The 13,438-nt window shown below is 58.6% G+C and overlaps 1 protein-coding gene across 1 annotated transcript in view; it reads left to right on the top strand.

The window, feature by feature from the left end:
- Positions 1-12,036, top strand: part of CNTFR (ciliary neurotrophic factor receptor) — a 40,804-nt gene extending 28,768 nt beyond the window's left edge. Inside the window, exons 5-10 of the mRNA XM_081103717.1 lie at positions 5,228-5,345; positions 5,521-5,687; positions 6,764-6,927; positions 10,273-10,453; positions 11,068-11,236; positions 11,314-12,036. Of these exons, the coding sequence (XP_080959843.1) occupies positions 5,228-5,345; positions 5,521-5,687; positions 6,764-6,927; positions 10,273-10,453; positions 11,068-11,236; position 11,314 (800 nt within the window). The 3' untranslated portion in view covers positions 11,315-12,036. The remainder of the gene's footprint in view (positions 1-5,227; positions 5,346-5,520; positions 5,688-6,763; positions 6,928-10,272; positions 10,454-11,067; positions 11,237-11,313) is intronic.
- The last annotated feature ends 1,402 nt before the right edge of the window (positions 12,037-13,438 follow it).

Below are 13,438 nucleotides of genomic sequence, written 5' to 3'. Positions count from 1 at the left end.
CCAAGGGAGAGACTATGGGATGTGGGGAGAAGAGGGCCCAGAATGAACCCCAAAGACTATCACGGTACAAGGTGTTGATGGAGAGAAATGAGCCACCCAGAGAGAAGGAGCCAGCAGGATGGTAGAGGGAAGCCCAGGTGAATGGGGTTTCGCAGAAGACTTTGGAGAAGTCGGAAGGGTGAGGTGATCAGTGTTGCTGAGGGTCAGCATCGGGATCCCAGCTAGAGGCTCTCACGGACAGAATAACTATGCAGAAAACAGCTTTACTTATTTTCTCCTTGAGCCAAAGATTCAAGCTTCTCTGGCCTCATGCCAATTGGGTGATGCACCCCACTGTCTGAAGATGGTTTCTTTACTCCCCCTGGCAGCTGCTGAGGGGAGGAGATGCTTGAGGGTCCTGGGAGCAGGCCCTTGCCCCCCTGTCAGGAGATTGGTATGGAAAACCATGGGAAATGTTAGATTGAAGGGTTGCTCAGGGTCCTCCACAAAAACACGGACCCACCAGTAGGTCTAGAGGAGGGTGGAATATGTTTTGGTGGGGATGTTCCTTTCCTCACGAAAGCCTTTGTTTGATATGTTGAAACTCTAGAGAAGGCTTTCCTGACCAAACAGCTTAGTTGCAAGCCAGGGGTGGAGTGACCCTTGTTGTCCAGATCTAGAAATGCAGGACTAGCCTAGAGGAGTCCTCCACGACCCACCTGAAGTGGAGAACTCAGCCTCTGTCCCCCCACCCCGCACCCCCCACCGCCTTTCTGGAGGTTGGGGTGGGGAGGTTGCATATACTGAGTGAAGAAGGATGAGGCCAACTTGGCACTGTCTCTCACTCCTGACTTCTCAGTTGATTTCCCACAAGTCTTCAGGACGGACAAGGTTGGCAGTCCGGCTGGGCTTGGTGACACTGGGCCCCCATTCCTGATGGCTTGGTCTTCTTTGAAGGAATTGGTCTAGAAGTCATTACTAGAGTCCGTACACACAGGACATGCCCACAGCTGCCCTGTTGTGACCCGAGCCCAGACCTTTTACATGTAGTCCTGACCACGCCCAGGCCCTGCCTGTCGGAGAACAGCTGGCCATGAATTGGTGGTGGCATTTGTAACAGGTACTTATCTCCCGTTGCCTTATTTCCTTCTAAAGAGCTGGCCAGAGGAACAGGGGACATTAATCATGATTGTCTCAGTCACTTTATATTAGTAACAAGAGACTGGGTTTGGCAGCACTCAATATCAAATTATCCTTCTTGCCAGCACTCAGAGAACAGGACAAATTTACCCCTGATTTGTGGGTCATTCAAACCAAAAATTATTTAATGTTTATCCTAAACATACATGATTTTTAAGTCTGTATTTCCACAGGAACCTGATCATAAAAATATTTTGTTGAGTTCTGGCCAGTTTTGCTCAGTGGATAGAGCATTGGCCCATGGACTGAAGGGTCCCGGGTTCGATTTCAGTCAAGGGCACGTACCTCGGTTGCAGGCTCAAACCCCTGCCTGGTTGGGGCACGTGCGGGAGGCAACCAATTGATGTGTCTCTCTCACATCAGTGTTTCTCTTTCTGTGTCTCTCCCCAGCCTCCCTCCCTTCCACTTTCTAAAAATCAATGGAAAAATATCCTTGGGTGAGGATTAACGAAAACAATAAAATAAAATATTCTGTTGAAAGCCCTCTTAATCAGACTGATCCCTGGATTGCTTTCTCTTGATCCACCTTCCTGCCCTCAGGTGGATCCCCCACAAACAGCGCTGAGGAGTCTCCTGCCCAGGACGATTAAGGCGGCCCCCCCCAGCCCCCCCCCCCGCCTCCGCTCCCCCCCGCCCCGTTCCTCCTCCGCCCCCCCCCCGCCCCCTGCCATTAGTAAATAGGATCACAGGGTTCCCTTTAATAGCCTTTTGTTTACTAGACACAGCTGATGCAGTGTCATTCTGTTTTTAAGCTAAAACAAATCAAAGAATAATCCACTAACTTTAAATTGGACAGTTCCTTATCCAGTTTTTTAACATTTGTGTTTGATTGGTCAGGATGGAAGCTCCAGACCCCCTGGTTCAGCACCACTTTGCCCTCAGCCCTGTTGGCTGGGAAGGAAAGAGCAGCCTGTGGGAGGTGGGGGGAGGGGGAGCATTTGGGAGTCCAGAATTTGGGGTATATCAAGGGATGCCACAAGATAAGGTTGGGAAAGGCTATGGCCCTTGAATGCCAGGCAGGAGGAGTGTGGGTAGGGCCTGGGCAGGGCTGGAGCTGGAAGGGTCCTGCCCTGCCCAGCCTGATCTGGGCTGGCCAGGGGTGTGGGCTGCCTGTCCCTCCTCCTCTCTGGGCCTCGGGCAGGCCTCATGCATGCCGGGGGCTCCAGCCCAGGCGGGCTGGCGAGATGAGAGGAAAAACATGCGGTTTGGTGGGCTGGACATGGAAAAACAAGCCAATTAGGAGGAAAACAAACAAAGCCCGGGCCAGCGAGGGCACACGCACACACACGCGCACGCACACACAGCCCCGCATGGGACCCAGGGACACCCTGCCACTGGCTGACAGCATCACCGGGACATCTCAGGAGTCCCCACAAGAGGCAACTCAGGATGACATGTACGCATGTGAGCTCTTTCTAGCACGCTCGCACACGGTGTTCAGCTCACACATGTGAACACACTTAGAATTCTGGGCACCATCCCACACCCAGTTTGAAAAATACATCCAGGCGGCAACTCCATCTTGCGTGTCTCAGGTGTGTAGCCTGGCTGCCGCTGGGCTCCAGACCGGGCGGCACATTTGCACGTGCTCCCGCGGGGTGCCCCCGGCACAGCCTCACCCACAGAGACGGTCTCAAACGCCAGCAGCCTTTCCTTGAGTCACACACAGCCAATCACACGGCTACACGACTGCCCAGCGCCTCCGCCACACACACGAAGGCTCTCAGGAGTTACTCGGCCTCACAACGGCACCCTCTTAAACTGCACTCCCAGCAGGCCTCCCGCCCGCTCGATGCTGCCCCGCAGCCTCACACTTGGTCTCGCAGCACCCCCACCTCCGCCCGCCCTCAGCTGGGCTCCAGCTGCAGCAAGTCCCTCCTTGTCTTCCTTCTCTTTGTTTTTCTTTCCTCCTTTCCTCTGAGAAACCTGGTCCCTGTCAGGAAACCCAAGCCCTTCCCTACTCAGGGCCCAGGGCCAGGCAGGACTAGCCAGATGACAGACAAAGCCCTGCCTGGCCCCCCAGCCCCCCATGACCTGCCCAGTTAGAGGGGGAAACTTGTCTGAGGGGGGCGGCTGGTTTGAGGGGGGGCGATGGTCGGAGGAATGGGGGAGGCTGGCCGGGGGAGGGGGCCGTGAGGCCAGTGCATGGCCCGCTCTGCCCTCCCGAGAGTCCCCGGCGGCAGGGAGCTGACTCTGCAGGCTTCAGTCCCCACCCCCCACCCCCCAGCGCCCTTCTCCTTTGAAGCTGGGGGTGAGGGGGGGTGGCGGCAGAAGGGAGGAGTGGAAGCTTTTCAGCCGACCTCGGAATGTCCTTTCCTCCTGGGGTGGCTGCCAACTCTGGCCTGGCCCACAGGCCCCCACAAGGCACTTCCTGTGTCCTTGGCCGCCCCCCACCCCACCCCCACCCCCACCCCCACCCCACGCCTCTGTGCCCCTAGGCAGATAGGGAAGGGATCCGAGAGGCACACAGTATGCACATGAAACAGACATGAGACGGACCCAGGGCCAGGAAGGCTTCCCAGGGGAGGCAGACAGCAGTGAGCAGGACGCAGGTTGGGGGGGCTCAGCTGGGCTCTGGCTTTCCCTTGCAGGCCTGGGCCACGCAGCTGCCTCTGTCCACAGCACTGCCCACTCCACCTGCGACACCCAAGCTTCCCCGATGCCTCTCGGAGCCCCTCATCTCTCCTGCTGCGAAGCCAGATGGGGCCCCGGGGGGTCAGCACAAATACATACGTACATACTCACACATGCTGGACATGCTTGTACACACAATCACACAGAGTCACTCACAGTCACGTGCACACTGTGGACGAAAGCCCACAGTTCCCCGTGTGTCACCATGGCCACTCAGCAAGCATAGACATGCACTCCCCGTCACTGTCCCTGGCTCATTGAACTCCCCCCTCCTATTTCCTGTCCACCTGTCAGGCAGGGGGCGGGGAGGGAGGGAGGGGGCACGGCAGGGAGGTGTCAGTGTCCCTGGAGCCGCCGAGGACATTCCTTGCCTGGCTCAGATCACAGAAGCTGCCTCCTTCCAGGAACCTGAGCCGGCTGTCCTCACGCCTTACCCCGGGCCTGAGGGCGGGGCAGTTGGACTCGGTGCTCATGGCATCAGAGTGTGGTTAGACAGCAGAAAAGACGCCCCAAGGGTATCTGTGTGGTCACGTAGGTGGTATCCCCGTCCTGGGGCACAGTCCCAGCTTTGACTTGCTGTGTGACCCCAGGCAGGCCCTCTCCCTCTCTGGGCCTCTCCATTTCGAAGTGAAGACAGCTGCCGACCACGTAAAGGGCTTCTTAAAGGGTCTCTGATGGAGAAACCAGGGCTAGGCTGGGATGAGGTGCCCACCAAGGGAATAGCAGCTTCCTCTCAATAGGCAAATGCACACATGCAATCATACGTGGGCACACACTCTGAGAGCCACGCACATAGGTGCTCCTACACATGTACCTACATCCCATCACGGGTCACTCGTTCATGCCACACATGTAACATACATGCTCACACATGCAGACATGTACAGGTACAAACCTGGGCAGCCACCCCATGCTGCTGCTCCCGTGGAACCACCAGGCCTGGTCTCATGTTTCTCGTTCTCTTCTGAGAGGAAGCCTGGGGTGTCTTCTCCAGGGAGTGCACCCTGATCACCCCAGCAACCAGACTCCCTCCGGCCGCTGTGACACAGTCTGGGGATGGACACAGTGTGGCAGGAGATGCGGGTTGGTCTGATTCCCCCAGACATCACCTCCATCCTGTGATTGATGAGCTGAGGCCCGCAGCCCCCTGCTCCCCACAGTTCCCGCCTCCATTGAGCAGGTGGGGGGGGGGCTCCCTCTCCTTACAGCCCTTGTTTTTCTTTAATTAAACATCTGGCTCTCTGTGGCCTGGGAAGCCTCAGGCCCTCGCTGACAGTCCCCCCTCCCCTTCAACCTCTGGCATTGCTGATGGGTTGGAAGGGGAGAGCTGGGGTTCTGGGGCCCACCTGTCCCCATGCTAGTGCAGGGGACTGGGGGCTCCACGAGTGCCTTGACCATGCTGTCTTCACCCCAGTGCCGCCACGGGAGCCCGTGCTCAGCTGCCGCTCCAACACTTACCCTAAGGGCTTCTACTGCAGCTGGCATCTGCCCGTCCCCACCTACATCCCCAACACCTTCAATGTGACTGTCATGTGAGTAGACACGCCTGCCACCCAGTTCCAGCCCTGACCTCTGACTTCTCCCATCCTCCCCTCACCCTGTGCCTACAGTCCAGACCCTAGCCTAGCCTTGCTTGACCTTCCCCCAGCCACTGCCCCACCTGAACCTTGATTTTGGTAACAGTGCCTGGGCCTCACCCCTCCCCAGGCACGGCTCCAAAATTATGGTCTGTGAGAAGGACCCAGCCCTCAAGAACCGCTGCCACATCCGCTACATGCACCTGTTCTCCACCATCAAGTACAAGGTCTCCATAAGTGTCAGCAATGCCCTGGGCCACAACGCCACAGCCATCACCTTTGACGAGTTCACCATTGGTACGTGGGAAGCGGGGTTCCCTGCCGCCTACTTCAGTGGGAGTGTGTGAGTGGGTATGTGCCAGAGGTATATATGAACATTGGTGGCATGTTCACTGTGTGCACAGGTCTATATGGTATATATACACACGTGTACATATATGCGTGGCATGTGTATATACCTATAAACATTTGAGTGAGTTTCCTTTACCTGCAGGGGCCGAGAGACCTCTCCAGCAACTCTTCCCATCATCTCTCTGGCTCCCACAGCATACAGGAGGGGGAGGGGGGCAGGCTGGGCCAGACCCTTGTGCAGCTGCAGCCTCCACCCCCCCACGCACACACTAATAGCTTCCTTACGGCCTGTGATGAATGAGGTGTCAGAACAGGAGACAGGAGTGGGACAGATACTGCACTCTCCCCAGCCCCCATCCCAGCCAGACCCTCTGCCTATCTCTGCTCCATCCCGGACAGACCCTTGCCTTCTCTTACTGCTAGCCAGACCCAGCCAGACCCTCTGCTTGCCTCCCCACCCCGTGGTTGGGTCCCCAGGCAGACCGTTTCTACGTGAGCTGGGCCCTTATATGCTCCCATCAAATCCTCAGCCTACCTCCAACCCAGATCTGCACACCTGTGGACTGTCTTTCAACCTGGACCCACAGAGCAACTTCAAACCCGGACTCTTCTAAGGGAGGCCAGTTCTCGGTTTGGGAATGGAAAAGTTGAAGTGAAAAGCCAGGCTTTCGGGGGAGTGTATGATGCTGGTGCAGGAGGGGGGTGATCCAGGCGACGATGGGGGTGATGGCAGAACCATCGTACAGGCTTAGTAATTGGGATCCTGGTCATCATGAGGATGGGCTGGGATGATGGGATGAAATTTGGGATGTTGATATCATGAGCTAGTGACAGTGACTGTAATGACAGTCATTGGTGATGACAGGAATGTGAGGTGAAAGGAACGAGATGGTTGTTAATGGAGTTGCCAGACTTGACAGAGAGGAGGGATGGTAACCATGATGATGACCGTGAGCTGGTGGACAGGGTGGCTGGGTCGTTCTCAGGATTAGTGTGGTAGCAAAGCTATGTCTCCTGAACAGTGAAGCCGGATCCTCCAGAAAACGTGGTAGCCCGGCCGGTGCCCAGCAACCCTCGCCGGCTGGAGGTGACATGGCAGACCCCCTCGACCTGGCCCGACCCTGAGTCCTTTCCGCTCAAGTTCTTTCTGCGCTACCGACCCCTCATCCAGGACCAGTGGCAGCATGTGAGTGCCCGCCCCGCCCCTGCCCAGATCCCGAGTGCCTGTATCCCCACTGGAGCTGTCCCAGTGTGAAGCCTGAGGGCAGTCAGAGAGGCTTTCTGCGGGGAGAAGTCACCAGGTGGGCCTGGGAGGATGGATGGAGCTGAGGGAGGTGTCCTATCGAAGGCCCTTAAGGGTTCCTGGTGGATCCAATTAGATGGGAACACGTCAGTCTTTGTGGCTCCCTGGGTTGTAGAGAGAGATGCTGGAAGGGAGATGGCAGGCAGGGCGGGCAGCTTCCTGACTTCTGGCTCTCAGCCCTGACCAGGCGTCTCCCTCTTACACTGTGGCCCAGTCTCTGGGCCGGTGCTGGACCCAACGTCCAGGACAGTCCCGTCCTCAAGGACTCACAGATGGGCTCACGGGGTCAGAATTAGGCAATGGAGTCAAGTTTGGTGCAGGGTGTGAGTTCGGGCCATGACTAGTGTCAGGACTCCAGAGTCAGATTTAGCTTAGGGGTCAGCTTAAGGTTATGGGTCAGAAGGTGGCCTGGGCTGGGAACTAAGCAGTGGACAAGGGACAGTGTGGGTCCAGCTGTGGTCTGGAATGTTAATCAAGCTATGATGGAGAGCTCTGGGGAGCAGACAGGGGGTCTGGGACATACTTGAGGTTCCTTCTCCGTGAGAGCCCTGGGTCCATCGGGTTGTGGGCGCTGTTTGGCCCACGAGGTCCGTGAGCTAGGACTGGGGCTGGGAGGGTGCCCCATGGGGCAAGCCAGGCTGGCACTTGGGGGTCAACTTGTACCCCCACCACATCCACCAGGCTCCAGCCCCATCTCCTCATGCCCCCCTCCCAGCTAGCCTTTAAAGTGCGTAATTCGATTCCAGGATGCCTGTCCGGGTTGCAGGCCTGGCCCCCACAAAGGCTGCTCACACGCTCACATGTTCCCTGACAGAGTCCGGAGTCCCTCCCGCCTGGCCAGCTGCCCAAGCCTAATGCATTGCTAATAACCAGGGTCTAGTTTCACAAGCCCCCCTCCCCGGCTAACGAGCTACAGGCAGCAGCCCTGCGCGCGTCGCGGCGCACACGCCTTGCAGTGGACCTGGCATACTGCCCACCACACACACGGGAACATGCACACACACACGTGGTCCTCAGGAGGAACCATGCTCCATACATGCATGTGACTAACACTTCAAAACCGTGCACTGGCTTGTACCAGGGGCAGAGTCAACCCCACACTGAGGTGGGCAGAGCAAATAGCACACACATGCTTGGCCTGTGGCACATGCTAGCCCTATGCCAGGTCTCGTTGGCATTGGGGTTGGCCAGATTTATGGCTCCTGAACTTGAGTTTTGCTCTGAATAGAACCTTCTCTCCCTGATTCTTGATCTTAGAGAGAGGCAGGTGTATCATTGGGGGTGGAGGGTGCGGAGGGTAGAGCAGAGAGAAATATCACTTGGATTTTCAGGAGGAAATGAGAGATGCAGGCCAGGAATTGCTTGAGAATGGGCACCATGAGGCCTGGCAGGGGCTGTCTTCCCATGGACAAGGGGGAGGCAAATACTGGGACCCAGCTCGGGTCTCCCTTCCCTGTGTCTTCTGCTCTGGCCCCAACTCGGCAGGGAGGCCAGGAGACTGGATGGAGGGCTCAGGGGTGAGGCCAAAGCCAGCGACTGCAATTCCTGCCAATTGAGGATCCATTCTCTTAAGGAGGTGGATTAAGGGATTAGTGACAACCTAGCAAGAAGGGCCCAGGCCTAGGAGTTGTGGCTGCTACAGGGCATTGGGCTTCTGGGGCACATTCCTAGAGGTATGGTGCCCACCACGGGCCCACCAAGGGGTAATTTGATCTGCTTGCCCATGGCTCTCCCTTTGGGGAAAGGCAGATGTGGAGGTCTGGGAGACAGTCAAAGGAAGGGCTTGGGGGCTGAATCCGGTTGAGAGGAAGGAGGAGCTGGAGGAGCTGGGGCCGCTCAGCCAGAGGGAGTCTTTGCAGGGCAACAGGGGACTGGGGGCCCGAGATGGAACTGGAGCCCAACTCCAGGAGAGGAGGGACTGGGGCCCATCGGTCTTCCAGGGCTTAGTAAGTCCTACGCCCAGATCTGGGCCCAAAGTGGCTCTCACCCTGACCCTGACCTTTACCAGTGCCTCTTGCCTCAGGGCCACAGGCTCAGAGGGAATAGGAGGGGCTTCCCACTTCCCTTGGACTGAGCTGCGCACATACACACGCACGCATGTACTCACAGCCTCTTAGGGCAGGTAGCACAGACCCCAGTTTTCTAGGGTGGGGTGGGGTGGGGGGGCTGGGGGAGATTCGAACAGGGACCAAAGAAGCCTGAGGCCAGACGTGGCCCAGAGCAGCCACCCCCACCGGCTGCTCCTGTTTACGAGGCGGCTTAATGAGGCAGCGGGTGCTGCTGAGATGAACCAGAGCTCAGCCTGGGCCTGGGAGGGGCGCTGGACAGGCAGGCCAGCCTGGAGGATGGGGATGGGGAGACCTGCTTGATAAGGCCGGCTGGGGCGGGGGTGGGGTGGTGATGCCTCGAGGAGGAAATGGAGCAGCTGTTCTGCTGTCCTGCCACCCTGGAGCGCCCCCCCCCCCTTTCCGCCTCAGGCAGGGCCATAACCACATTGAGGCCTTCTTGTAGGGGAGGCCAGATGGGGCCAGGCTGGTGGGTGCACCGGGCACCAGGAACACCGGCTCTGAACTGGAACTCTTGACAGAGCTGACGGAAGCCTGTGCTTACCGTGTGTGAGTCCTCATTACAACTCTGTGAGATAGATCGTTAACACCATTTTACAGATGAGGACCGCAAGGCATGTGCAAGTTAAGTAACCTGATCACCTAGCTGGTAGGGAACAGAGCTAAAGTTTGGACTCCGGCGGCCTAGCTCCATATCTGTGTTTGTAACCTTCCCTCTAAACTGCTCCTGGATGGGAGAGGGCAGCACAGTGCCATCCTCTCCCACCCTGTTACTCTCGTCACCTCTAGGCTGGGACTGACAGGTCTCAGGCTGGGGTTTGTGACCGAGCTGGGATGACGGCAGAGTCCAAACACCGATGAGAGTTCCCCTTTATTCTGCCCTGGGGGTGCTCTTCCAGTCACCCTACAGATTTCCTCACTCTCCTTCGGACGGACCATCCTCCCCGCTGGGGGTCTCCTCCCTGAGGTGTCTTTATTCTCCCGCGGGAATATTCTCCATGTCTCCTGACTCCCCCAGGGAAGTCTTCATTCCTCCCAGCGGTGTCTTCACTCTTCTCTCCCCAGAAGCGTTCTCACTTCCTCTGGGGGTGCCTCACTCTCCTGACTCCCAGGGGTCCATCCCACCGCCCACCCCCACCCTCACCCTGTGGTCTGGCTGCAGGTGGAGCTGTCCGACGGCACGGCACACACCATCACGGATGCCTACGCCGGGAAGGAGTACATCATCCAGGTGGCAGCCAAGGACAATGAGATCGGGACCTGGAGCGACTGGAGCGTGGCTGCCCACGCCACCCCCTGGACTGAGGAGCCACGGCACCTCACCACCGAGGCCCAGGCTCCTGGTGAGCTTGCCCCCCCGCCCCCCTCCCCCCCACCCAGCCTGCATTGTTGCCTGGCTTTATCCTGCTCCCTCCGTCTTCCTGAGCCTTGGCCCCTCTGACCCTCAGCTGTGGCTGCCACATTCCCATTTGTCTGTCCAGCCCCCGCTGTTCCTGTTTCTTTTAAAAAATGATAATAATAAACAAACATACATATACATACATATATGTGTGTGTATATATATACCTGATTTCAGAGAGGAAGGAGAGGGAGAGAGAGATAGAAACATCAGTGATGAGAATCATTGGCCGGCTGCCCCCTGCATGCCCCCCACTGGGGACCGAGCCCGCAGCTCTGGCATGTGCCCTGAACCGTGACCTCCTGGTTCATTGCTCGACGCTCAACCACTGAGCCACACCGGCCGGGCTGTTCCTGGTTCTTGCTGTCTGGATGTTCTTGGTGGAGGCCGTTGGGTAGAGGGATCATCTCTAAGCCTTGGGGAACCAGGTCTGCCTGAGGGGGCAGGCTGGGGCGGTCTGGTGGGGAGTCAGCGCTGGTGCGATGCCGGAAGCAGGAACAGTGCTCCTCAGGAATCTCCAGCCCCGGCCCTGCCCTGAGTTTCCCCCATGTTCCCCAGAGACCACGACCAGCACCACCAGCTCACTGGCGCCCCCGCCCACCACGAAGATCTGTGACACCGGGGAGCTGGACAGCGGCGGAGGACGCTCAGCACCCTTCGGGGCCCGTGTCCCTGTCACTCTGGCCCTGGCTGCCGCTGCTGCCACCGCCAGCAGTCTCCTGATCTGGTAGGTGAAGTGAGGCTGGGCAGCGGAGGGGAGCGCCCCCCTCCCTCATCCCTCACAGCCCCGCCCTGTCTCCCCAGAGCCCGGCGCCCTGTGAGGACACGCCAGCGCACCTGCAGAGGAGCAGGAGGCCGGAGCCGAGCCCGCAGACCCCGGTTTCTATTTTGCACACGGGCAGGAGGACCTTCTGCGTTCTTTTCAGACACAATTTGTAGAGACCCCGGCGGGCCCGGGCCTGCCACTCCTCTCCCTACCACACCCCACGGGCCCTCCACGCTCCCTCAGAGGAGGACCACGCAGCTAACCCGCCCGCCAAAGACCACCTCACCCCGACCCTGCCCCCTCGGGCTGGACCCTCCAACGCCAGCGACTCCCAGGAGCCCATGGGGGCCTGAGGGGAGCCCCTCACACCCACAGTTTCTCCTCCTGCTCCAGCCTCCTGTCTGTCCCAGGGTCTCTGTTGCCACCATCAGATTATAAGCTCCTGACACTGGGGGGGCCCAGCCATCCCCCTCCCCCCAGCGCCCATACTTTTCAGTCTCCCACCTCTGCTCCTCTTTTGTACAACCCTCCCCTTTCCCTGCTCTGACCCCACAGTATTTAATGCCCTGTCAGTCCCTTCTAGTCTGACTCAATGGTAACTTGCTGTATTTGAATTTTTTATAGATGTATATACAGGGGAGGGGAGTGGGGGGTTCTCATTAAACGTCACCATTTCATGAGTCCTCGGGACAGACCTGCTTTGGGAGGGTTTTCCTCTTCCAGGGACCCCTCCTCTCAGGCCTGGAGGAGGAAGAAATTACAGTTGGGGAGAGACTGCTTTTCTGTAGGGTATGGCTCCCCGGAGGTCGGGGGCAGACTTGTGGGAATGAGGGGTCCAGAGAGGCAGGTACCAGATGGTGTCCAGTCAGTCCTGGAGGCTCCTGGGTCCTGGCAAGGCAGAAGCCTGTCAAGGGTCATCTCCAGAGCTGCCCTCCATGAGGGCCCAGGCCTGAGCACGACCCACTGGGGCAGAGAAGCAAGGAGGCGCGGCTGTCAGCCCTGCATCCAGGAGACACAGTCCAGAGGTTCTAGCGGGTCAGGCCTGGGGCTCAGCCAGGCCACGGGGGTCAGAGTGCAGGCATCCAGGGCCTGGGCAGATGGAGGCGCCACTTGGAATGTGACTAGGGGGCAGACCTGTGCTTCAGGACCGGAAGTGTGGAGGACAAGGTTTACCCAGGGCTCGATCACAGCGAGGCCTCGGTGTGCGCCCAGTCCATCTCCACAGCCTGCCCACACCCTTCTAGCTCCCAAACTGGGACTCCTGGGCCCCTTGATTTCTCAGAGGCGGGCCCCTGGCTGCCACAGGCCTGGTCAGGTCTGGCCCCTCTTGTAGAAGCCTCCTCGCTGAGGACCCTGGGCTGAGAGTGACGGGGGCTGCGGCCAAGTTGATAGGCACCTCTGGCTGGGGTGGGGGCAGAGTGAGATGCGAGCCCTGACCTGGGGAGCGAGGCGTGGCTCTGCTCTGAGTGGCTGGAACAAGAGAGAAGTGGGATCAAGGCCGTGTGCAGCGAGCCTGGGCATACACTCCCCGCAGCAGGTACGGACCCTGCACTCCAAGCTGCTAATCCCAGTCACACACACACACACACACACACACACACACACACACACACACACACACTTCAAATCCTTTTCCTCAGACAGGTTCAAAAATGGACATTCCTTACTGGCCTTGCAGGCCTGCCTGGGATCGTGCTCTGGGAGGACAGCTCACGGTCCTCGGCACTGATGAGCCGGGCTGGACAGGATTTGGGGCCGGGTGAGGGGCTCGAGTGAAGGTGGCGGGCTCTCCTCCAGGACTAGAGGAGAGGGGTATCCCAGGCGGGAGACCCCATGGAAAGCAAAGGCCCGATGTTGGGGTAGAAAGGCCTGCGGCTCTTCAAGTGGTAGAGCCCCCGCGATGGGAGCACATGAAAGCAGCGTCCAGGGTGGACATCTGATGAGTGGCTGTGGGCCGGCCTCTGTGCCCCAGACCCCCCGTTCTGCCTGCCTGTCTGGTCCCTGCGAGGTGTGGCTCAGGTGTGAACCTCAGGCCCAGTAGCAGTGGAGGGAACGGGGAACACCAACTCTTGCCAAGGACATTGCATCCTGGGATGGGTCTTCCCTGTCCTCGAGGTACCGGGGCTGCATTAGGGGGTCTCTGGCCTGTGCTGCCTTCCTGCC

This window comes from Myotis nattereri (genome assembly GCF_964212035.1).
Source record: "Myotis nattereri genome assembly, chromosome: 12".
Classification (NCBI taxonomy): domain Eukaryota; kingdom Metazoa; phylum Chordata; class Mammalia; order Chiroptera; family Vespertilionidae; genus Myotis; species Myotis nattereri.
The sequence above is the reverse complement of the archived record's forward strand: the minus strand, read 5'-3'. Positions and strand labels throughout refer to the sequence as shown.